This window comes from Dicentrarchus labrax, unplaced genomic scaffold, assembly GCF_905237075.1.
Source record: "Dicentrarchus labrax unplaced genomic scaffold, dlabrax2021, whole genome shotgun sequence".
In the NCBI taxonomy this organism is placed as follows: Eukaryota; Metazoa; Chordata; class Actinopteri; family Moronidae; genus Dicentrarchus; species Dicentrarchus labrax.
In genome coordinates, this window is record NW_026136718.1 from 22699560 (window position 1) to 22723656 (window position 24097).

The 24097-nt window shown below is 38.7% G+C and overlaps 1 protein-coding gene across 5 annotated transcripts; it reads right to left on the minus strand.

Annotated features, from left to right (window-relative positions):
* Positions 1 to 1026: 1026 nt before the first annotated feature.
* Positions 1027 to 24097, minus strand: osbpl1a (oxysterol binding protein-like 1A). Of its 5 annotated transcripts, none has more exons than XM_051376210.1 (29): positions 23785 to 24097; positions 21177 to 21306; positions 21015 to 21104; positions 20845 to 20915; positions 20593 to 20641; positions 20347 to 20432; positions 19782 to 19926; positions 19259 to 19326; positions 19115 to 19159; positions 17516 to 17589; positions 17208 to 17271; positions 17001 to 17102; positions 14151 to 14270; positions 13927 to 14008; positions 13455 to 13561; positions 10378 to 10540; positions 8344 to 8524; positions 7363 to 7438; positions 6005 to 6139; positions 5778 to 5875; positions 5474 to 5656; positions 5021 to 5128; positions 4813 to 4902; positions 3637 to 3763; positions 3417 to 3530; positions 3182 to 3305; positions 3000 to 3090; positions 2370 to 2390; positions 1027 to 1976 (listed from the first exon to the last, which is right to left on the minus strand). In XM_051376210.1, exons 2-29 carry the CDS (start codon positions 21298 to 21300, stop codon positions 1874 to 1876), a joined length of 2841 nt encoding a protein of 946 aa, XP_051232170.1. In that variant the 5' UTR covers positions 21301 to 21306; positions 23785 to 24097; the 3' UTR covers positions 1027 to 1873. The 5 variants fall into 5 exon arrangements, with proteins under 5 accessions (XP_051232170.1, XP_051232168.1, XP_051232169.1 ...); XM_051376208.1 differs by having other exon boundaries at positions 20593 to 20704; positions 23785 to 24096; XM_051376209.1 differs by lacking the exon at positions 2370 to 2390 and having other exon boundaries at positions 20593 to 20704; positions 23785 to 24095.

The window sequence follows — 24097 nt, forward strand, 5'->3', positions numbered from 1 at the left end:
CCAGAGTTAGGGTTAGGGTTAGGGTACGGTTAGGTCACAAGTCACAGATTCAGGCTGATGGTGTAATTGTAATTGCAAAAATAATTGAGATAATTTTGTTGTTTTTGTTTTTGTTGTTGTTGTTGTATAATTCATGAAAAATCAAAGGCAACTTGTTCCAGTGAGAATAAAATCACACTGTTTGGGGTAAATGTGAGACATTTGCGTTGTGAACACGTCTGCGAGGTCTGCATCTTCACAATTAGAAACCAGGAAGTGAGTTTAGTGACTTATGGCTCATCGTTTTGCGCAGGAAACTAAAATTATCTTCCTGGAGGAACCGACATATTATGGGTTTAAGATGATGATTTAAAACACAAGAACACACTGCATCCTTAACGTCAAAACAGGCTTACAGTTCAATCTGTTATTCTTCTTCTGACCATGAGAGGGAGTGCTTATCCTAATGTAATGTATTCAGTTAGTCCCGCTCTCTCAGCGAAGTTCTCTCTGTGTGTGGTAGCAGAGGTTGCTGGTATATCTCGCAGATCATAGCCACTGCCACTTAATTAAGTCACAACAGCTCCTCATCAAAAAGCAGCACGCCATTTGTGACGTGTATTCTCTTTGCTTGCTCTGTCATCAAACAGCTCACACTAATGCAGAGAGAATAACTCACAAGTTTGAGTCCATCTATGTTTACACTGTAATGTACCAATAAGTACCCCCCTTTATTCAGTGCGTACTTTGACAGGCTGCAGTCATCTGCAGTGTTGAGGAAGCTACTTTTGTTTTAACATTCAAAGTCCCCATCTGGATCTTATATACATTGTTTCTGAGAGCTCTGCTCGTCCACATTTTCTAGTTGGGAAAAAGTGCTCCAATGGATCACTGGACCAGGTCCATGTAATCCCCAGGTTGGGAGTTGGACGTGGGCCTTAAACATACCACTTCCTTACAGAAACTACAAGATCAGACTTTATTTTTCAGATTTCTGACTTCTGTGCATCCTAAGCTTACATCATGAAAGGTAAAAACATACATGAATACACTGAAGAGTTTTATTTCAGTTTCCAGTAAAATACTTTCAATGCTCTATATGGAGGTAAAAGGCCTTAAAATTCAGTAGTTTCTACATCATGTGACCTTATAACCTCCAATCATCTTTATCTTTCTGAGTAGATTGTATGATACACACGTTTTTCAGCAAAAATACTAATGAACCTCTTTACAAAGCTCAGACCTCGAGCTTTATGACATACTGAGCACAACATACAGAATTCAGTTGACAAAACGATCTAAACTATTGTCAGACAAGTCTTATAAGTGTAATATTGATATATACTGTTTTTGTGAGTATATTTTGTTCCATTTGTTTACAAGGCAAAAAAGGAGAAATTACATCCACATTTACCTCATTTTAAGTAAATGCTAGTGGTTTTGTAAGTCCAGAGGAAATGTGAACGACGTGATGAGGTCACTGAAGGTTGAATTTGTGAAAAGTATATATACAGATATACATATAGAGTCAAAACACGATTATGAACATTTAAAAGAAGACAGATGGACACTAAAATCACGAACCCCTGTGCATCAGCACCTCTCCACTGTGCTAAAGTCCATTGTGAACAGAAACAATCCCCTCTCAATGTAAATACAAATGTTACATTTCAAAGCATTGTCAAACAACTTTACATTTCACAACTTTTAAATATTGATTATATTGACATTTTTATGCACAGTTTTACCACCATAGAGTAGATTAAGGCCACACAGTTTAAGTACACTGTTTGCATATTATTTGTAGTTATTGTAGCTATTCCATTAAATTAAAAAAAAAAAACTGTTAATGCTGCTCCGTATGGTGCAAATTTCTCTGTGCAGGAAATGTCCATTAGTAAATATCTGGCAGCTGGCTGTATTTCCGGTCCCAGTATCCACCACAAAACAACCAGTCCTGGGAGCTGGTGTGGGGGTTTTGCCCCTGCTGAAACCACCTGAAAGAACAGCGGAGACACATTGAGTTCCAGACCAACATGACACCAGCCAGATCATCTCAAACAAATCAGAGAAAGCGAGGAAGGAAGGTCAAGCATGCTTCATCACAAGGTTATGGGTAATTTGCATAGGAGGTGGCTGTTTTAGTTGTTTGCTTTAGACTAAAATTAACTCCTGTGGTGTTTCAGTGATTCCATCAAGTGCCAGGAAGTGGAGCTGCCATGCTTGTGGAAGGGGGAGCAGATTAATCACATCGACTCCAAACTGTGATTCTATCTTCAGTGATTCTCTCTCATATCTTAGATAGAGATATGGTTTAAATTTAAATAATTAGACAGCAAGGAAACATCACACATTTCAGGCACATCATTCAAACAGTGAGCAGCTCTAACCTTGGACCCAGGGCAGGACTCCTTAACATCAAAACGAGGATGTGACAGAAAAACAGGGCAAATGAAGATAAAATGGAGATTTAGCTAGAGTATTTTAAAGCCACCAAGTATTGAAACAGTGTAGAAAGAGAAGATAACATTGCAGCATTAAAGACAGAAACTGTATATTTAGCCACAATGAAAACAGCACATTAAGTAAATATAAATTACAACATCTATGCTATTGGAGTTAAACACAGGATAATCCGAGCTGACAATGTTCACACTTTATTAAAGAAACACCTAGACATTTTGAAACCCTATTCAAAAGCAACTAAATCCACCTATTAGCATCTCTAAATCTCACTAATTATAGTTATATTCATTTTTAAATCCATATAACGGCAAGCTGAAAAACAACAGGCCTGGAACTAAGCTTAGCCAACCAGCTGCTAACTGTAGCTGTAGCTAAGTGAATTTCCCAAAATTTCACACTATTCCTTAATACATTTATCCACAATGAAATCCTCATATAAAGTAGTAGTTCAGTTTAGCAAAATGAACAGAGGATAATAGAGGATAATGAAAGCCTGTTGAGTAAAGCAGTGAAGAGGAGAAGAGAGAGTTGTTCATTGTCATTGGCGTCCTCACCTCGTCTTCCACTCTTCATCAGACTTGGAGCGGTTTTTGCGAGTAGCTCTTTGCTTTTCCTCAAGCCTTTTCTTCTCCTCACTGGCGAGGTCTGTTTGTATAACAACATTGTAGAGTTTCAGATTGCAGCGAGAGTATTCTTTTTTTATTTTCAGTTCCAGTATGTCACTAACAATTATTACCAATGTCACCGTTCTCCATTGCTCGTATGTCTGGCCTCAGCCTACAGTCAGTCTGTGGAATGGCGCCCTCCATCTCCTTATGCAGCTCGTTTAGTTGCATTGCAAAGGACGTGAAGCTGTACATCTGCAATCAAAGGAACAACTCATTTTGCATATTCGAACATCACAAAACGCATCCCGGTTTTGAGGCTGCGCTCTGTTGAAAGCTCATAGTTAGCACATTAATCAGTCAGACCTGGGTAGAGTTGGGTGGTCTGGGTGCAATCCTCCACAGCAGCTGGCTGCCAGGAATCATCTGCACAGTGTCTGCAGCTGGAGTGGGAACCTCCTCCTGACCCTCACTGCAACCCTGAAAACCAGAAAAAATGCTGCACTGAAAAGAATACATATTAATAATGTCATCAAACTCCATGAATTACATGCTGAATCACAGTTATAAACTGTGCTGTTCATACCGCTTTGCTGCTTTTTCTCTCCTCTGCAACTTTCTTGTCGTTTTTCTTATGCGATTCGAAGGCTGCATGGTCGACGACATACAGGCACTCTGTCCACTTCCCATAGAGAGCACACATCTTCTTTTTGCTTTGGAAATAACACACACACACACACACACACACATACACGCACATAGTCTCAGGCACAGTAACTAGATGTGATGAGCTGTTTCAGAGCTTCAGCAGATAAAAACTTCCTGGTCCATCAGCTAAGATGGCAAACCAAAGACAAAAACAAAACATGACACTGCATTAGCAAGAAGAAAATGTTTTCTTTTTGACAAAATAAGCACTTTAATGTGTGGCTTCACACTGGTAAATGATCTGAAAATTTCAGCTAAATGAAACATTCCCTGTCAAAAGGAAGTTAAAAGGCCAGACTCAGAGGCTCGGGCAACATCCGACCTCACGCTGAATAAACAGACTAGGTTTTATCATCTCTCTGCTTGTTATCAGCCTCTGTGGTTACTACGTAACTTCTCTCAGTATCATTTTGTATGTTTGTATATCTCACAAGCTGCATATCTCACCAAGTTTCTGAATATCTCATTTTGCATATTTCGTCTTGTTGTAGTGGTCCTGCACACTACTTGTGTCCAGTCATTAGTGTTGAGTCATTGGCTCTGTTGTGTTAGAAACGTCTTGTATTTTTGACTGAACCATCTGCTCTTTGTTTTGTTTTAGTAAACCTGCTTCAGTGACATGGTAGCCGCCTTTTCCCCCAGCCTTTAAACTTCAATTTAACACTGAAGCCTACATGTTTGTGGAGTTGCTTTTAATACCAATGAATTATTGAGTGTATGAAATGTTAATTGATCATTTGCATGATGATTTGATTTTATAATGGGTTCTGATATCTAGAAATGTGCTCAGCGGAGTAACCCAGGAAAACCTTTTGCTTTCTGATTTACAGATGAAGTATCTTTAAACAGCTGACTGAATCATATTTGTTTGAATATGGGAGCATTAAGGAATCTGTTTTGAAAGGCATCAGCCAGTTCAATTAGTTGTATGACACTTACTGTCATGCAAGGAAAACGTACCTTTTCTGACACTCATGGCATCCTGTGGTGCTGCATGTTGTAAAATGCAAAATATATTTACAGAGATGAATAATCAAGTATGTCACCCATTTACCTTTTATCCAGAATATACCCTTCAACCTTGTGCAGTTCTTTGCCAAATAGGCCACATGGTTTGAAATTCAGGCAGCACTTTTCACCAGTTCTAGGTGGAAAAAAAGAGAAAAACATTATATTATCCTCTCACTCTCTGCTGGCTGAGTCATGCAGAACTTCCTCATCTGTCCATTTCCCTGCTTGCTGATCAAACTTCCTTTTTTTACCTGTGGTTGATCACCTCCACATTTCCATATTGCTCAATCCACAGTTGGCCCACAATGATGTTGTGAACACAACATGTAGGATTTGTCCATGTATAGGCTTCATTGTACCTGAAGAAGAAAATGGTGTGATGTTACACACCAAAGAATGTTTACACAGTGCTACTACATAAATGGGAAAAGGCTGTTTAAAGCCTTTTGTGGCTCCAGAGGGAGATGTGGGAAACCTGATAAATTACTGAATGAAGACTACACGTTTAAAATGGCAATGTGCATGTGTTATAAAAGAATACAGACCACTCATACAGAGGAACTTCAGAAGAGTTTACAAACTATTTTTTGTTTTTGAGTGTAAAGTGCAGAGGGCATGTATCTTTTTAGTTGAATAATTTTATAGTAAGGAAATATGATTAAAAATGCTATTAATGTTCTTTTTGATCAGCTATAAGTTCTTACTTGGGCAGCTCCAGCGTGATGATGCCTTTTGGCTCCGCCTCCACACTCTTGCCCCAGAACTTGAGTTTGGGGTAGATGGATCCATGAAACACAAAGTCTTGCTTCAAGCCCTCAGCGTGGAAGGCGCTGACAGGAGGGTGGTGGCTCACCTGCTCCGATATAAGCCTGAAGCCCAGATCATCTCTGAGGCAGCAAGCATCAACGTGGGAACGTTAGAGGACGGGCAAGTACACAGTTGTGATGTTACAGGTAATGTATGTAGTATATATCACACGTTGAACATGTGCTGTATAATCTCGCTTACCTGACCAGTTCAAAGGTTTCTCCCAGCAGAGGGTTGAAGGGTTTACCTGTCCGCTCCCACTGGGAGGCCACAGCGGACACCGCAAACGCAGCCACACACTGCCAACAGGAGATAAACACACACTCTAAATCACACTAAACTCAAAAACTATGGTATTATCCAGTTACAATATGGCTGTATTTGAGGCAATTTAAGTAATTTGCAGTAATGTTACAAAGTGTTAATACCTTCATCCTCTCAATAGAGTCTGAGGAAGTGATGGCCTGGTGGATGAGGTAAGTGTGCTCCATGTACTCAGTCAGCCGCTGCAAGAAGCTGAGCGGCTCGTTGAAAATAACTGGCATTGTAATCTTGGAGAGCTCCTAAAAAAGACATGAAGAGGAATTGAGGGACCAGGTTTCATTACAGAGAGAAAATGAAGTCCCTTCACACAGCAAATTCAACAGTGTAATATTCATTCTGAGGGTTGGAAAGGCCCAAGGGAGTAATGGCCTTCAAACATCCTGTACAAGACGGAAGTAATTTGTAAGTTTCTTTCTGCCAAATGATTAAATGTAAATGTAGTGTTGTATTTACTCTATCCTTCTCTGCTGCAAAAAGAAACAACGCTTTAGAAATATATATGTCCAAATACAAGATTATTAAGAATAATAGGTTTCAGACATTCCATTCAAGGATTATGGTGCCTAAAGTCTTTAATGGCCTAATCTGAAAACACAGAAATGTACACAATAATACTCCACAAGCTGCTCAGTACATTACATCTACATTTTCTGTTGCTGAACAATACGAGTCTGCAGCCATACTAACGGCTTAGTCAAAACAGTGCTTTGAGCTAAAAAATAATGGTAGCATGCCAACATGCTCACAATGACAATGCTATAACATGTTCACCATTTAAACCTACAATAACTGATTTGGACTCTTGGAGGCTGTAGAAACAAGTTGTGAATACTGACATATAACAATCTTATTTACACATACAGTCGTTGCATTGCACATTATCATTCATTAGAGTCCTGTTTCTGGCCACCTGATGAATGCAAGACAAGCTGAGTTTTAGCTCTGTTTTTGGTCTCTACCAACTCATGAGGAAAATATATTGCAGTTGCATACTACAGCTAAACACTAAAACCGTAAAGTTGAGGGCAGGACAGCTAAACAATGAGTTAAAACTTGTTATAAAGCTCTGGGAACTGCAGATTCAGGAGTTAATCCTCCTAGGGTTCATTACTATGAGTGACCCCTTTCACATTGTAAAACGAATGAGCTAATTAGTAGGTATTTGGTCATAAAATAGTAGTGGACAAATGATCTGATGATGGTGCTGGATAAAAAGTCACGGAACCAACAAGTTATTACAAGTAATCCTGAGGGGGGGCATGAATGTCTGTACAAAATGTCATGGCAGTTTATTCAAAAGTTGTCCAGACATTTCACAAAAAATTCCAAAGTCAGGAGATCACTAAAGTCATTATGATTAATCCTCGGGGGACCTTAAATGTCTGTACAAAATTGAATGGCAGTCAACCCAGTAGTAGTGCTAACATGGCTAATAAAAACAATACATGAACATCATTCTCACCATTCCAATGCAGTTCCTCAGGATACTCCAAATACTGAAGTCATTTCTTGAAAACATTGGTGCAGGTAAGCTGGTCCTAAAATAACACACACACACACACACACACACACACACACACACACACACACACATATATTAACACACATTGGATTACTTCTATAAGGTGGATATGATGCATCGACTTTGTGCTCTAAGAATAGACACTTTTCATTAGAGTAAATGTACCAGACATATAATAGCTGCAGGCGTCATATCTTATTCAAGTGAATATAGTCAACAAAAGCCTGTAATGTATTGTGTGACATACTGGAACAAAGCCCAGAGAGACAATCAACACCGGTATCAGAGGTGGTCAGCAACCGTGGAATCATCCAACTGCAGTACTTATATCTTGTAAGTCTTTCTATCTTGTATAACTATCTTAAAGGCTTTACAGGTTGGAGTTTGGATAATATTCTTAAAATCATAAGAATATAGCATTATGAGCAAAATAACAACATGAGGGGTTCATATAATAATTCAATTACATCCAAATAGTTAAAATTGCACTAAAAAGCTGCATGGAGGGATTAACCAACACAGGATCATACTGCAGAATGATTATTGCATTGCACTGTGACCCTATCAATATTTAACAGCTCCAACACAGAGCTCAGTTCTTTCAATACAACTCTTTCTCTTTCCTTTACCAGGCCGGACCTGACTCTAAATTATTCACACAATGAAGTGGAAAGACCTGAGGGACGACATGAAAATGAAAAACAAAGATCATTGAGAAAACAGTCAGAGCAGGTTGGGAAATATAACAGCCTGACACTAATATCGAGGATACATTACAGCGAGGAAAAAATTGCAACAATAACTGATATGAAGAGACAGGCTCTTTGTTGAGTTTGTTCGGCTTTTGATGAGTGCTGGATAAAAGCAGGGGGGGGTCAGCGGTCCATTTAGGAAACCGTGGGGATATATAGCACCGCTGACCTATGCTTTGTGATCCCGTTGGGTTGAGCCTCCTCCTCGTCTCCATGGTGATCCTCCTGCAACATGCTGGTGGGGCTGCTGCAAGGGCTGCTTAACATGACAGAGCCTTCGTCCTCGTCCTCCTCAAATGAATGGCTGGCCACTGTCTCAAAGCCGCTCAAGGAGAACTCTGAGTCCGATTCTGACAGAGATGGACACAAGGAGACGATTCAGTGTTACAGCAAAGTGAAAAACTGTTTAAAATTTTTTTAAAGAAGAGGCGAAAGCTGTACATCTTAGAGTTACTGTTCATATTTGTAGTAGAAAAAAATGATAAAAAACGGGCACAACCTCAAATAATGTTTATTAAAAGAGGGATATAATAAAATCAACTATATCCAGTACCTGTGGATACCTTTTACTGTCTGATTATATAGCCAGTGTCCACCCATGTGATAGCAATTACAGCTAGACAGATAAATCAGCCAGAACGATACAGTATGTCAGCCGATATTAGCTATATTAATATGTATATTTTTGTATCCGTATATTCAATATGTTGGCCGATAAATAACAAGAAACTGCAGTTCAGTGCAAACAGTGTTACCATTTGTCCACCACAAATCAGTAAATCATAATAATAATCAATTCATCCTGGTCATAAAAGATCATAATTCTTAAAAGATCATCACAAAATGTTGAGTATGTAATTTGTTTATGTAGAAAAATTAATATTGACCTGTAGTTTTTTTCCCTTTTAAAAAAAAAGAAATCGCAAATATTGGTATCTATATCGGTATCAAGAATCTAGCATTAGTTGCGGTCTAATATCATTACTGTACAAATAAAAATAACAAATTAGTCACTAGATCAAATACTACGGTATTCCGATACTGCACCAGCGTGAAGTTACGCAACCTCTCGTTAGTTGAGCAGACAGCAAACAACGGCAGCAGTCTGAAAATATTTTAAACAACTTTTTCAGTCAGAAAGGAACATCTGATGAAAACAAATCATGTTTTCAAAGTCATTGTTAGAACTGTAATGGTATTATTTAGTTCTCATATCGGTACTCGGTATTGGCAAGTACTCATGAGTGTACTTGGTCTGAAAAAAGTGGAATTGGTGCTTCCATATTATAAAAAAAAACAAACAGAAAAAGTGGAATTACTCAAAAATATATTTGCATTTTTTCCCTTCTTAACTTATTTTATAAGTGTAATGTAAGGCCTATATATCAGTATTGATTCATATGTTGGCTGTTAAGTAACAAGAAATTAACTAACCAGGTTAGAGATAAAGTAGAAATAGTGTCTCCATAGGTTGTTCACCAGAAAAAAGGGATGGTTTGTTTATGTAAAGAAAATTGCTGATATATTAATATATTTTTCGGGCTGTAATAACAAGACTGGATAAATGACAATAACAAATGATTTAGTGAACAATTATTATCATGTTTATGATGCACTTCATATTCATTAAAGTGAAAAACAAAACAAAAACAAAATGGAATTTTCTTAACTACTATATAAGTATTAAAAATGTGCATTATATTTATCTATGTAATTTTATATCTCAGATAAAATATATTCACCCAAAAATATATACTTACAATCATGCTCTACAACAATGAATGCAGATCTTCAATGGAGATGTATATTAGTATTTCATTTTATTCAGTCCTGTTAACTTCCTTTCATCTATAGAACTCGTTACATAAGCATCCAATTAGAGAAAAGGTTTTGTTGGTACTGATAAAGTTAAAACTGAAAACAGGGATAAAGCCCATTTAGAAAATAGATGTAACTACACCATGCAGGTTTTTCACACACAAAAACACTCATTCATGTGAAAAGTCATTTCAACACAATCAGGCAACACTTGCGCTTACGTCACGCTTGAGGAGCGGCAAAACATACCCAAGACATTCACCGGCAGGTAAAAGTATTCCAGTGTCCTACAGGTCAATGACAGAGCAGCGAGTGTGAGCGGGAGCTTGTCACAGAATCTCCTGCATCTCCTGAGCGTGTTTGATCACTTGTCAACTCAACTCACCAGACACGGCGTCGTGGAACTCATCCTCACTGAGGGCACTCCGCGGTGAAGATCCCTTGACGACGGATTGCTCAAGTTCGTGGTGCTCCGTGGCGAGAGTCTGCAGCGCTTCGGAGAGGATCTTATTCTTCTCTACCTCCTGCTCCAATTTCAGACTGCGCACCTGAGCTCACAACACACAAACAAACACAAACACACACACACACACACACAGACACACACAGCATGAGAGACTAATCACTCATAGAACAAACCAACATGAATTCTATATTCCACATTAGATAGCTGAAGTGAAGTGACTGTAGTGTTTTCATGTGTACCAAAATTTTATTCTGACTCTCATTACAAAGAGAAGACAAATGTGCATGACTATCAGACCGGCTGTGACGGCAGTGGGCCTGCAAATAAACAGCCTGTTGACTGATCCTCCCTTCTGCACCGTCCTCTCATTAACAGACCCACGGAGAGAGACAGAGATGGAGCTGAGAGGGATGAGCCATGTTTATCTGTAATGGAGGACAGCTGCCTTGATGCCGCCGTCTCAAATAGCCTGCTGGAGAACATGATTCCCGTGGAGGAGAGGGGATCAAGTAACGGGTAATGGACTCAGATATAAACCATCAGCCAAACCAGCTTTTTACAAAAGACATCAATGTTAATAATGTGAAGATGTGCTCATTTTTCAGCTTCACCTTTCTGAAAATCTTGCTTCGCTGTTTCCACAGTCTGACAGTGTGTAAATATAAAGTGTGGAGACCATAAAGATGGTAACCAGGACCATAGCAGGCAAGTTGAAGTGGGTATAAGTGCTGAATAATGACTATAGATCACTCGCCATCGTTGCAATATACTGAACTTTAAAAGGAAACTCCTGCCGCTTGACCCATACACAGGTGGCGCAAACCAGCGCTGCAGCAGCTGAAAGTGATTCAGTATCTTTCCTTCACAGAGGGAATGAGCGCAGACCCTGCTGCTCCATTCAGACTGCATACCATCATGTGCAGACTGAGATATACAGTACAGTAAATGTTTGAGTTATTCCTATTGAGACCAGGCCTATTCATGGTGAGAGCTCTGAGATCCTGTGCAGCCTTTTATCGTGCACTCTGCCTCTGCACATCGCAGTTCAAAAGGCTGCACAGCTGAGCGACGGCGGCCCGGCACAGGTGTAAGCCCTGAAAGCACTGGTCTAGCTGTTAAACTGAGAACATTCAAATGGTTTTTGGCAGCCTCTGGGCACACCAGCAGCGCCGTCCCTTCTAAAGATCCCTGAGTAATTCAACTATCTTGTTTGTGAGATGAAGCTGTATTAGTGAACAGGAGTTGGACGAGGAAACCAGACTGGGAAAAAACATGTCATACACACTGATTTTTGTCAATACCTTCTGATTGGAATAATTCAGGATTTGATATTCAATCATTATGTTAGTATGCAGATGTTTTCTGTTTAAAATGCAGAAAATGACAGTAATGAATGCCATCAGAATGGCATGTGTCAAAGCACAGGACCTGTGCATTATCGTGTGAAGGTGAACATGCCTTGGTTCACATAATCAGCAAGACAAGTGTGTATTCATCACTGCATTCAAACACTGTGGTGCATCAAAACCAGCAGCACTACTACATATCAGATTAACAATCAGCAGAGTGCGCAGTGACGAACTGTCATTCTGATGTGACGCTCAGATAGTAGTCTGGTTCATAAAGTGCCGCAAATGAACCAAAACTGTGATAGGCCAATATGCAAAATAAAAATTAAAGACATTCTCACTCTCAGCCTACAAAAAGTGAGATAGGAAAATCAGATATATACTTTCTATTCAGCTGCAGCACACAGACTTATTCAGAGTGAATCCGCCCTTCACACAAACCATCCCCCTACATTTCCTGTTCCCTGTAAAATGTCTTTGGGTTTACCTCAATTACATTTTCTTACATATGCTAACCTTCCAGTCATAAAAACATAACCATATACTAACATAATTCCCATCAGCCTCAGCTGTTAGACTCTTAGTGTTGTTTTATGATTTCTGCATCAATGTGAAGAAATATCTTAATTTGGATTTCAGGATTTCACTTTGCTTATCCAAAAGCAGACATCCAGTCATTTTATGCATAATATATATTATATCCATTCTCAATTGATTTTCTATAAAATATACTATTTAATCACAATCTCTGTAGAAGTAGCTTTCCCTAACTGATTATTGTTTGTCTGAGAGCTGCTGGGTGCTGCTTTGCTTGAGGCCATTGTAGGAAAATACTTTGGTTTACACATACAGTATAGTAATAATGCAATTTCACTTCTTAATACCTGAAAGAATTTAGAGCTCAGTATCCACCCATTCATAACTTCACACACACACACACACACACACACACACACACACACACACACACACACACACACACACACACACACACACACACACACACACACACACACACACACACACACACACAGAGCCTCCTGCACTTAAAACGGGAAATGGATCTCATTATGTGACTCACCATTTAAACACTGTGTTTACTCAAGTGCTATAAATTTCGTTTTTACATTATTACAGAATTGATGTACAGGGTTGGCACTTGTTGTGAGCTATAAGCGTTGTCATCTATTTTCTATCCTTGAGAGATGATATCCATCCAGTGAATCCTTCCATTATAATCAAATCCATTGAATCACACACAAAGAAAACCCATCCGACAGCTTATAATCACTGCACTCCACTGAGCTGCTTTCATAAGGAGGTGCCGCCGCTTTCTTATGAATCACACTTTGTTTTTACATGTTATTTTTAAAGGAAACATCACTATATATATGGACCCACAGACAGCAAGGATCCTGTTGATTACAGCATTTCTAGTCTGCATTTAATTAAACGGTCAGTTCACTCAAATCATATATATGTGAAATGTGTGTATACTGTGAAATTACACAATAAACTTTTTTATGCTATGGGTTGTGGAGAGTAAAATGCTCATAAACAATGGTAGAATAGACAAAAACCTGACTGATTGCTGCTGACCGTATTCAAACAATGACACTAGTCTGTCCCGGGAAGGCTGACACTTACCCCTTCCTGTCTGGAGAAGACGGTGAGACAGACACTGAGACTGGAACTGGTATCACTGGACAACTCATAGATTTCTTGCAGTTTCTGCAGTATGGCGGATGGAAACCCTGAGGGGACAAACACATCAATGAGCGACCACTTGCACAAAGTTATGACTGAAATGAAAAAGCCAAACAAACAGCTAACATGAAGTTCAAGTTTCTTAGTGTATTTTTTTATGTTCTCAGAAACACAACAAGCACAGCAAACCTCTAATGACAGAAACAGATGGTGCAGACTATTAATTATAAAGATGTCAGCCATTATTCCATCAATACTGTACATTTAAATCTGCGTGACGAGGCTTGTAATTCTAATTATAAGGTTTGCATTTCCACTCTCGAATGGTTCACATCTGTGAGGTTTCTCCTCTGTTAAGTGTATTACATTAAATTAAAAAAGACTTAATTGGCAATAAAATAACAGGTTTTACTTTCTGCCAGCCCATCATTTTTCAGCAAGGACAGGAAGGCTGCCACCTCCTCTTCCAGTTTCTTCTGGCTGGCCTCCGCTGCCTGGATTCAGAGAGATGAGAGGGGACTGCAGATTAACAAAAGCAGTGCAGAGTGGGAGGACCGTGGGGCTTTCTAGTTCAGTGGAAACACTACGGATCATTATGCTGACATGCTAATTATGGATCTTCTTGTTTACAGCCACCTGTAGTGAGTTTGTTAGCTCCCCGAGTGACATCACTTCCTCTTCCTCCTCGCTGCCCTGTTCTTGGGAGCAGTAGTGTGTGCTGTAAGCTGAGTGCTCCTCCAGTGCGTCCAGCCATGCCTGGAAGACAATAACAGATTGTTCTGTGGTTCGTCATGAGAATTAAACATTGAACCAAGGCCAAGTTTTCAAAAGTCCAAATCCAGCTTTTAGAGGGCAAATCCAAGACAAATCTCAAGTATTTTGGACCAAGATGAAGCCTGATTTCTTTAGAGGGCAAGTCCAAGTCACGTCTTAAGTCTTAAAGGAAAGTCCAAGTCTTATACCTTTGGCCTACACTTAGCACTCAAAACGAAGGTGCAACTGTGCAAAAAAACCAACACGATGAGTTCCTGTCTGTTTGAAACATTGTAGTGATTCTACATCCCTGCTGCTGGTTTTCATCTTAATATATTTCTGATTGGTCACATTAAAATAAGCAGCAGTCCTGATCCTGAATGTGACTACGCTGCCAAATTAGTGATTTAGCTTTTTCATCAAAAATAATATATATATATATATATATATATATATATAATGATTAGGCAGTGTAGTGAACTTGAAACTGCTTTACAGGTGAAAAAAAAAAGTCAAGCTGAAGTAGACAGAGGTCATAACGGAAAAAACGTAATTATATGCAAAGCCCTCAAAGGCAAATTGTAAGTAGCTGAGTGCACACACAGATTCAATTTAACAGTTTTAATAGTTAGATCACACTTGGAGGATTATGTTATTACTATAAGCTGTAGGAGCATTGACATAAAAACATTCTAGTTAAAAAAAAATATGAAAATCACGAAGCCCTTGCGCAGACCGCCACCCCTCTTCTTTAAAAGACAGGGTGGACGGCGTAAAAAAATCCTAATCTTTCTAATAATTAACACAATAGACAAATGAAAACATATTAATAATGATCTTAAATATTTTATTAAAATAAGGAGCTCTTAATTACTAAAAGCAGGAACTACAGCAACAGAATCTTTGACCACTATATGACATTTCACCATCATGTTACAAAACTTGTACATCGTGTTTTCTGCAGCTACAAAATATCGCAAAAATCAATTTATTCACAAAAAAAACAACAATTAATTCACGCCTTCATCTTCTCCCGTCTAGATTACTGTAACTCCCTCTAGACGTGGCTCAGTCAAGCTTCCTTAAATTGTTTACAGTTAAACAAATGAAGCCGCCAGACTTTTAACCAGAACCAGCCGTCGGTCACACATTACTTCTGTTCTCGCATCCCTTCATTGGCTTCCTGTAAGATTCTGAATCAACTATAAGATCTTACTGCTTACATAAAAGGCACTTCATGACCTTGCCCCCAGTTGCATTTCAGATCTCCTTGTTCCTCATCCAACTCCTCGGTCTCTTCACTCCTAAAATCTCGGCCTTTTATCCTTTCCACACTCTAACTGCAAAACTAAAGGTGACCGTGCATTTTTTGCTGCTTTAGCCCCAACACTGTGGAATAGTCTTCCCCAATCACTCAGATCCACTGAATCCATGGACTGTTTTAAGCGGCTCCTCAAAACCTTCCTCTACAGGCCTTTTATAGATCCCCTTCTTGTTTGTTTTCTCATCTGTCGTCGCTCTTTTAATTTATCCTACCCGTCTTGTTTTATCTTCCATACATTTGTATTTACATGCTCGCTATGTATGTATAAAGCTTTATTACTTACAGATTTACTTACATAAATTAGTGATTTGGAAGTCAGGATCATTTCCACGGCTGCAGGGAGGAAAACAGGCGATACGCTGACATAAGGGGAAACTACTGAGTTACTCATTTATGTGTATGGATAAATTAATTTGACAATCAAAGCTAATTTCTCTCATCTGAATTATTCTGGTGCCAGCAGCAACAACTGAAAGAGTGTATTAGGTTATAGAGACGTTCCGACCTAGTTATGTTATCAATTATTCATGAAAGTTTGGCAGAGCTGAACTAAAATACAATACTGCATTTTCCAATATTTGTGGGTCAACAAGTCCAGTCTCCTCAGCTTTTTCCCATCAAGTCTCAAGTAAGTCCAGTCTCACAGTCTCCGAGTGTCTACAGCTCTGACAGAGGGTAATGATTTTGTTATTGATTTTGTTTAAACGAGCGGACAATATAATCCTAGTTTGTTCAAATGTATTAATTTTTACTAAAGCAAATTATGTTCCAAGGCACATACAACAATTTATTGACATATATATATTTTTTAATTTAGACACAAAAAAAGACGCATCAAAGATTTTCACTGACAGATTTGAGCTTATTAATGTTTTACTAAAAATGCTAATTAGAACCGTGCTTCTTTTACTTTTTGGCCTGAACTAACTAGCATTATCCCCACCAGTGTCTAAGCTATGATTGTCACTTTCACCATTGTGTCGGCTGAGAGTTTAACAGAAACAAAAGTTATCTCAGATTCCTACATATCAAAACTCTCTATTCATCTCTAAAGTAGTCACAGTAACTTTAGTTACTAATTATTACTCTAAATTCCTACCAACAAACAGCAGTATGAGCTGTGTGGCTTTAATATTAACACACTAGCTGTCTAAGCTAATGGGAAGTTCAAACAGGATGTGACTCAGACCTTAGTTAGCCTTTGTATCAGTGTCCTTTACAATGTTGTTGATAAAATCATATAGTTACAAAACTACACTGAGCAACATTTCATGATCTTTTAGCATAAAAGCATAAAAGTACAAAAAATACCCATACAAAATGCTAATAATTTGTCAAAGAAGATCTGGAGTTAACTTAACCTTTAGGAAAGTGTTTGATATTACAACCGGAGGAGAAATTAAACATACTTTTCTTGCTGCCTCTGGGTCTTTTTTAGGTGATACTTTGAAGTGATGCACGCTGTCATCGAAACACTTGAGGGTAAAAAAGCAGCTATCTTTGGCTCGGATCTGGAAATGAAAACATCAAAAACATTCCCTGATGCAAAAGTTACTCTAACACAAATTCAACACAGTAGTCAAAAGATGGAGTTTAAGTCTTAAATGCTGGCTTACCAAACACTGAGCATGTGTAAGGGACTTACAGCCTTGCCTTCTGACATTGGCAGCTGCATCTGACCTTCATGTGAGAAAGAGGTTATATTTTCCTGAGATCATTCTTCTGCAGGCTGGAATTTTTTTCCCCAACATATTACACATTTTCAATGGAGGTGTAGAAGACACCATCTCCCAATTTTTATCTAATTGAGTGTGAAAGAGTCACTTACAGCGTCTTTATAATCAAAAGCCTGCAGTATTTTTATTTATCTGTTGCAGTCGTCTTGACAAATATCTGATTCAAGGAGGACAAAGATAGCACATACTGTTTTGGGTACCAGGATAAAACCCCATCTTGAAGGACGACCCAGCAGGAGCGCCAGCCAAAAAATCTGGAGCTCTGTGGGATGACACATAGAGAAGAATCACAGTCTGATTTTCGGTGGTTTCTATTATTGTTCAGTCTTTTCTGATTTTAGAAGCGGCTGACGAAGAAGCACAGCACCTTGAGAAAATACAGTAAATTGAAAATATATGAAATTGACTGCACTCACGCTGCATTTAGAAACATATTTCAAATGCTTGAGACACACAAGCACTTATATAAAAGCTGAAATACACACACAAGTGAGCTAAGTCTGGGTTTGTTGTCTAACTGATTAACTCAGCAGGCAGTGCAAATACGTAAAGTCAATTTTTAGGGTTTCCCAATTCTGCGGCCACGTAATTTGGAAGCTGCCATAATTGCCAGATTCTGACATTTAAATAGCGCTCATGTCAACATCCAAGCAGTTTTATAACTGGGACTATATTCAGCTGTGGATTAATAAACATTTGGTGTGCTGGTGTGCATTTCCAGCGTTAAAACGTTGTATGTGAGAATGACTCGAAATAAACTACAGTTGGTAGCTGGTTCATTGTAATAGAGGTTAAATTGTGAGGCTCAGTGATGGCTTTTTTAATAATAATGTTTGAAAAAAATCTGTTATTGCAGGTTTAACTTATCCTTTAATGCTCTGTCACTGCTAGCTTTTTAACTTGCAGCAGACATTTTGAGACGTTGCAGCAGGAAAAGCACAGGTGTGATTAATAACATTAATTATGGCTGCATTCGTTACATCTTCATTAAGATTATTACCAACACCTGTGCTGTTCCCGCTTACAGTCTACTACCACACTACATGCAGCGTGTTTAGTATTACAGGTTTTACCGTTTGTACAGGTTATTCTTTAGTTTTCATGACTTTTTGCACAACAGCTCAGTAGAGCATGTAATACATTACACTGCTGATGTGACATCGTCCTTGTGCTGCCTGTAAATCCTTTTGCAGGTCATTGACTAATCAATGCCTAATTCCAATTGACTGTGAAGTGATTCACTTCCTGAACTAACCCAGTTTCAGCTACACACTCTTTGGTTTAAATCAGATTTTACAGCAGTTCTTTTATTAAAAACACAGTTTATAGTTTTTAACCTCCATGAAGGATGATGACAACAAGCACATGCACATTGTACAATGTGATTACAATTATATTAATTAAAAACACACTGACAGTCCAGCAACAAATTAGGGTTAATGTGTAACTTGTAAAATTGTATATCTGAAGGAAATTTTTGGCATCTATCTTCTAATAAACTTTCTAGTGCTCATGTGACTGTAGTTCATTCTTTCATGCAATATAACAATAACATGCAGCTTCAACAAAATGTTACTTAATTATATCAACTTGAACCTTTTTACGATTTCGCTTCAAGACTAACTACAGAAAAATTAGAAACCTTATTCTTGCTATAACCTGCTTTAATAACTCACACCACTAAATGTATTGCAATGTGTTTCTGTTTGCTTGTTTGCAGCAGGGTCTCTAAATGTAACATACAAGTTATTTTGCTTAATTTTCTCAGAACAACTCCCTTACTTTACCTTCAAGAGAAGTCCTTCGTACTTCTTGACATGGCGTGTCATACCCTGCAAGAGGAACAGATGAGAAACAGTAAGAAGTAAGGTAAAAACCAACAAAACAAATCAAAATAACTTTAGGGAGCCGTCTATCAGCAGGGCACTCACTCGATGAACGCTGCCTTCAAGGACCTGCTTCATTGCTGTATCACTAGCCAGGTCAAACACTGTCTGGCCTGTGAGTTAAGCACACACAAGACAAGTGGGGCTTTAGTACAACAGAACACATGTATACAGAGGGAAAAATATACTGCTTGATTGAATGATATTTACAGGCTGGCGACAACTGTTATAAATATCAAGGAGTCATTTACATCCAAACCAGCCTCAGCTTGTGCCTCTCATGTAATCATAGATTTTACAGTTTTTGCATTAATAATCACGTTTTACTCACAAAAATAACCTTGGTGTCTGGCAAAACTAATCAGAGATTATAGCTGCTTATTCAGTCAGTTGCTATTTTTATTTAAGTGAAGGAATGGAGACTCAACACCAGAAGGAATATTTTTGGTACAAGCAGCAGTCTTAAATATAGAGATGTATGGTTTGTTAAAGGACAAGGCTTTCTTACTATCAAAAAGAAGTGAAAAGGAGCCAGTCGTGATTGCCAGTTTTGGCTGATTGGTCTTACCATTCTTGTTCTTGATGTTGGGGCTGGCTCCACTTTTGAGCAGCTTCAGGGCACACTGCTTCTGGCCTCGATACGCTGCAGAGTGCAGCGGAGTGTTACCCAGCAGATCTGTGCAGTTGATGTCTGGAGGCTTTTTCCTGCTGAGCTGCAGCAAACACGCAGGACAAAAACAGATGGGTTTTTTTTCCCCAAACGTCCCGCAAATCTTTATTATTCTGCTAAGAACTGTAGCATGACTCTTTGATTTCTCACTCTGTGTCCGAGAGCTAGAATAGTTAAAGTGGAAACATACAACTTCCCCACTTACTTACTGTGGTTGTGGAGATATTTCAGTCTGGACCAAGGTGGTGGGTTGACAGACATTACTATCACTACAGCCACGCTGCCAGCAGGGCTGATAACTCTGAACCGAACCCCCAAAACAACCCCCCCCCCACCACCACAGTAACTACAGAAAATTCCTCCTGAGGACATTCAACTATCATCTAAGATTAAAGCTCATGTTTCAGATTTTGGCTTCATATCTTTGGAAGTATTAGAACAGATATCAGCATGTGGTACTAACCAGCTGAGTTAGAGTTGAAAGGTCTCCATCTCGTGCAGCGTCCAAAAGTTCCTCCTCCAGTTTTCTCTCCTCTGTTCTCTCGGCCGCTGGATCAGTAAAAGGATGGGATTTACACAAAAAAGCGAGTGATTTTAGAATCTATAGATTATGTAAACAACTTGTACCAATGAATATTAAAACATTAAACATGGAGACTGATAAATATGTTTCCATGATATCTCTTAGATGACAACGTGTCCCTCTCACCTTCTAACATGCTTCTGATCTCTGGATTTTGAGTGACATCTTTAGGAATCTGTGCTGTCCCATTGATGACAGTAGCACATGCATCATAGTGCAGCAGCAGCATGACAACCTCCTGATCAATACGTGATTGATTGATTGATTGATTGACTGAATGGATGAATAAATGCATGCACAAAATCATACTATCAACAAAGAGACGAGAAGAGTAGAGAGAAACCTAAAATCAGAAAAATCGATGGCGCATTCAGGTACCTTTCTTCCTGTGAAGGCAGCTTTGTGCAGCGGCGTATCTCCGATATTATTGGGCAAATTAACATCTGCCCCTGCCTGCAGGGTGTAACAAAACACACGTTAGCCATACAGTTATTCATAATCTAAAGCAAAATTCTTTTATAACTTTAATTGTTTTTAAAAAAGAAAACCTGCCTTCAGTAATTCCTCCACTACATCTTTGTGTCCAAAGTAACAGGCCAAGTGAAGAGGCGTCCATCCCAGGTTAGACTTTTTCTTACCTGAGAAAACAGTACATAGTGTGTTACACCACACGCTATCATTGATATTGCTCCCCTGTGTTCCTCATGTACCTTTGCAGTTTATGTTGATGTGCGTCTCCTCCTTTATTGTGGACATGAGGAGCCTCTGAATCCCGGGCAGATCTCCGTTCCGCGCGTATTGCAGGAACTGCTCCTCTGGCTCCAGTTCCTCCATGGACCCCTGCAGGGAAGAAACAGGGAGAGCACAAACAGATGCTATTTATTTCTGTGACTCAACTGTAATTAAAAAGATGCTTTCAGAAGCACACGTGCACTGAGTCTCTGAAAAGAAACCCAGAAGCTACAGTAGGTTTATGCTCATTACTAATCATGAGCCTGTAAGTTTATCAGTGGCAGTACTTTCTAAGAAAACTTTAAGAAATTATACTTACACTTAATACTTAATACAAAAGCTTGATTCAGTACAGTCAGATGGCTGAGAGGATTGTTCTATATTTTGAATGGTCTTTAATGCTTTTAGAAAGTCCTCCTTACAAATACTGTAGATGTTATTTTGTGTGAAGAGTTTGTTTAAACAAACTGGTTCAACCAGACTGACAAGGGCAGAAAGAGTCAGCAATCCATTTGAGAAACAGTTAAATAAGAATATAGGATTTTAAAATACCCTCTATGACAAACTGGAATGTCTGAATATACTGTTTTTATCTATGTTATAACAGCCATAAATGAAAAAAGAGTCTACAGCTAAGCTATACTGAGTGAAACATGGACATCAGCATGCTAACATGCTCATGTTGAAGGGCCAGCATGTAGGATTCAGTGGCATTTAGCAGTGAAGGGGTAGATTGCAACCAACTCCCCTTCCAAGGGTGTAGGAGAAAAAAAGGATGGGCGTGAAACTCTTAAAAATGCAAAAGGCTCTGGGCTACTGTAGAGACATGGTGGTTCAACATGCTGGCCTGTTTGGAAGAGGATCCACTGTAGATAAAACCGGCTCAATTATTATTATTATTATTAGCCTATTATTGTTAGCCTCCTAACACACTGGACCTTTCAGTATATATCAGATTTTAATCTGATGATGAAGTTAGAGGAAAACTTAAGATATCACCAAAGTTATTACAATTCACCATGAATCATAAATGTATGCACCAAATTTTATGGCAATTTATTATTTATTTAACAATAGCAGAACCTTTAAAATTACTATTCAAAACTCCAGAGTTCAAATTGGGGAAGTTGTTGCTTTATATTGCTTAAGTCATCATCTGTCATTGTTTAGGACACTAAAACGGAAAACATCACAAGAGTCTGTTTTGTCTGACACGGAGGAAAAAGCAACTGTCAAATGGGAGAAAAAGGAAATCTGAACTATTACAAAAGGTGGCAGTCACCAGACCAGCCTTACTGGAAGGAAACACGTCCTCCTTTTCCCCTTTACACAGCCTCCTGTCCACATGACGCTCTAATCAAAACCCTAGTATGCAGCGACGACAATGGGAAAGCTTTAAGCAACGTTGTGGCATGTCACATGGCTAACGTCAACAAGTAGAGATGAATCAGCTGTCTGCGCTGAAACAGGTTTACCTGGGACTGAAAAGCATGTGACACTAACGGTTACTCAGCCGGTCTTTCTACTGTAGGCTTCACTCTCTGGGAAACACCTTAAATCCCTATAAACCGTAGTTTAACAGTATAATCAGGATACAGGCAGAGCTTTCTTTGGTGTCTCTATTATCAATCATTTAAAAAAATGCAGCTTTCATTTGTATTTCTATTCATTTATTATAATGTTTAATCTGCTCTCTCATTTGACTCCCATTTGTGCTCTGACAGGTTTATTGTTCAGCTGCACAGTGTCACACCTCACACATATCTTGGACATAAGTCTTTAAAAAGGAACTTTAAAAGATATTTACAACTTTTTTATTCAACTGAGTAATGAATATTCCTTTTATGCCTGAAAGTTGAACAATTAATTATTCTATGGTCAAATGATCAATAGATTAGATTTTTTTCTATTTGTAAACTGATGAAAAGTAGACGCTATGATAGTATATCATTAATATTATTATAATTATTGTATTGTCATATGTGTTTAACACTTTAAATACCCAAAAGTAGTACATTTACTCAAGTATTGTATTTAAACACTTAAATTTCTATATTTATTCATTTATTCAACTTTATTTAAGTATTTCCATTTCATGCTACTGTACTTTATACTGGAATTATTCTACTTTTCCCCATTACATTTATTTTACAGCCAATACAAACAATTAATGTCATATATAATAATTTCTCAGTAACACAAGCCATTTTCAGTAGTATTGTTCAGTAGTACATTTTGCTGATAATACTTCTGTACTTTCACTTTAGTATGATTTTGAATGCAGTACTTTCACAGCTAGTAGAGTACTTTTGCATTAATGCACTGGCACTTTTACTAGTAAGTAAAGTGTCTGAGTATTTCTTTCACCAGAGCTCTTATGTGACTTTTGCAATCCCAGAATCTGCACAGTGGGATCATGAAATACAACTAACATCATTTCTTGTCTATCTCAAATCCTCCCAGTGGAAGGCTGCATTTGTTATGTAAAGTGAATCACAGTGAAGTGATGCCAGGTGTTTGGCTGGAGCAGCTGTTCTTGGCAGGTGACATGAATAACACATCAGCAGCCTAAAGCCGGACACTTACTGCTTCAACTAGTCCAGTCCTGTGAAGTCCAATCCAGGGTGTTCAGCTCTCACTCGGGCCCTCTGTGAGGCTGCATGTGATGTTTTAAGCCTCTGTGAGCCGTTTCCTGCGGCTCTACTGCGGCACAAACAGCGCGGAGGCACACTTCATACTGTCACTCACACACTGCACATTTATCGTCTTATACTGACTCTACCAATGGCGAAATATAGCTCTCTCTCTCTCTCTCTCTCTCTCTCTCTCTCTCTCTCTCTCTCTCTCTCTCTCTCTCACACTCACTCACACACACACACACACACACACACACGCCTCT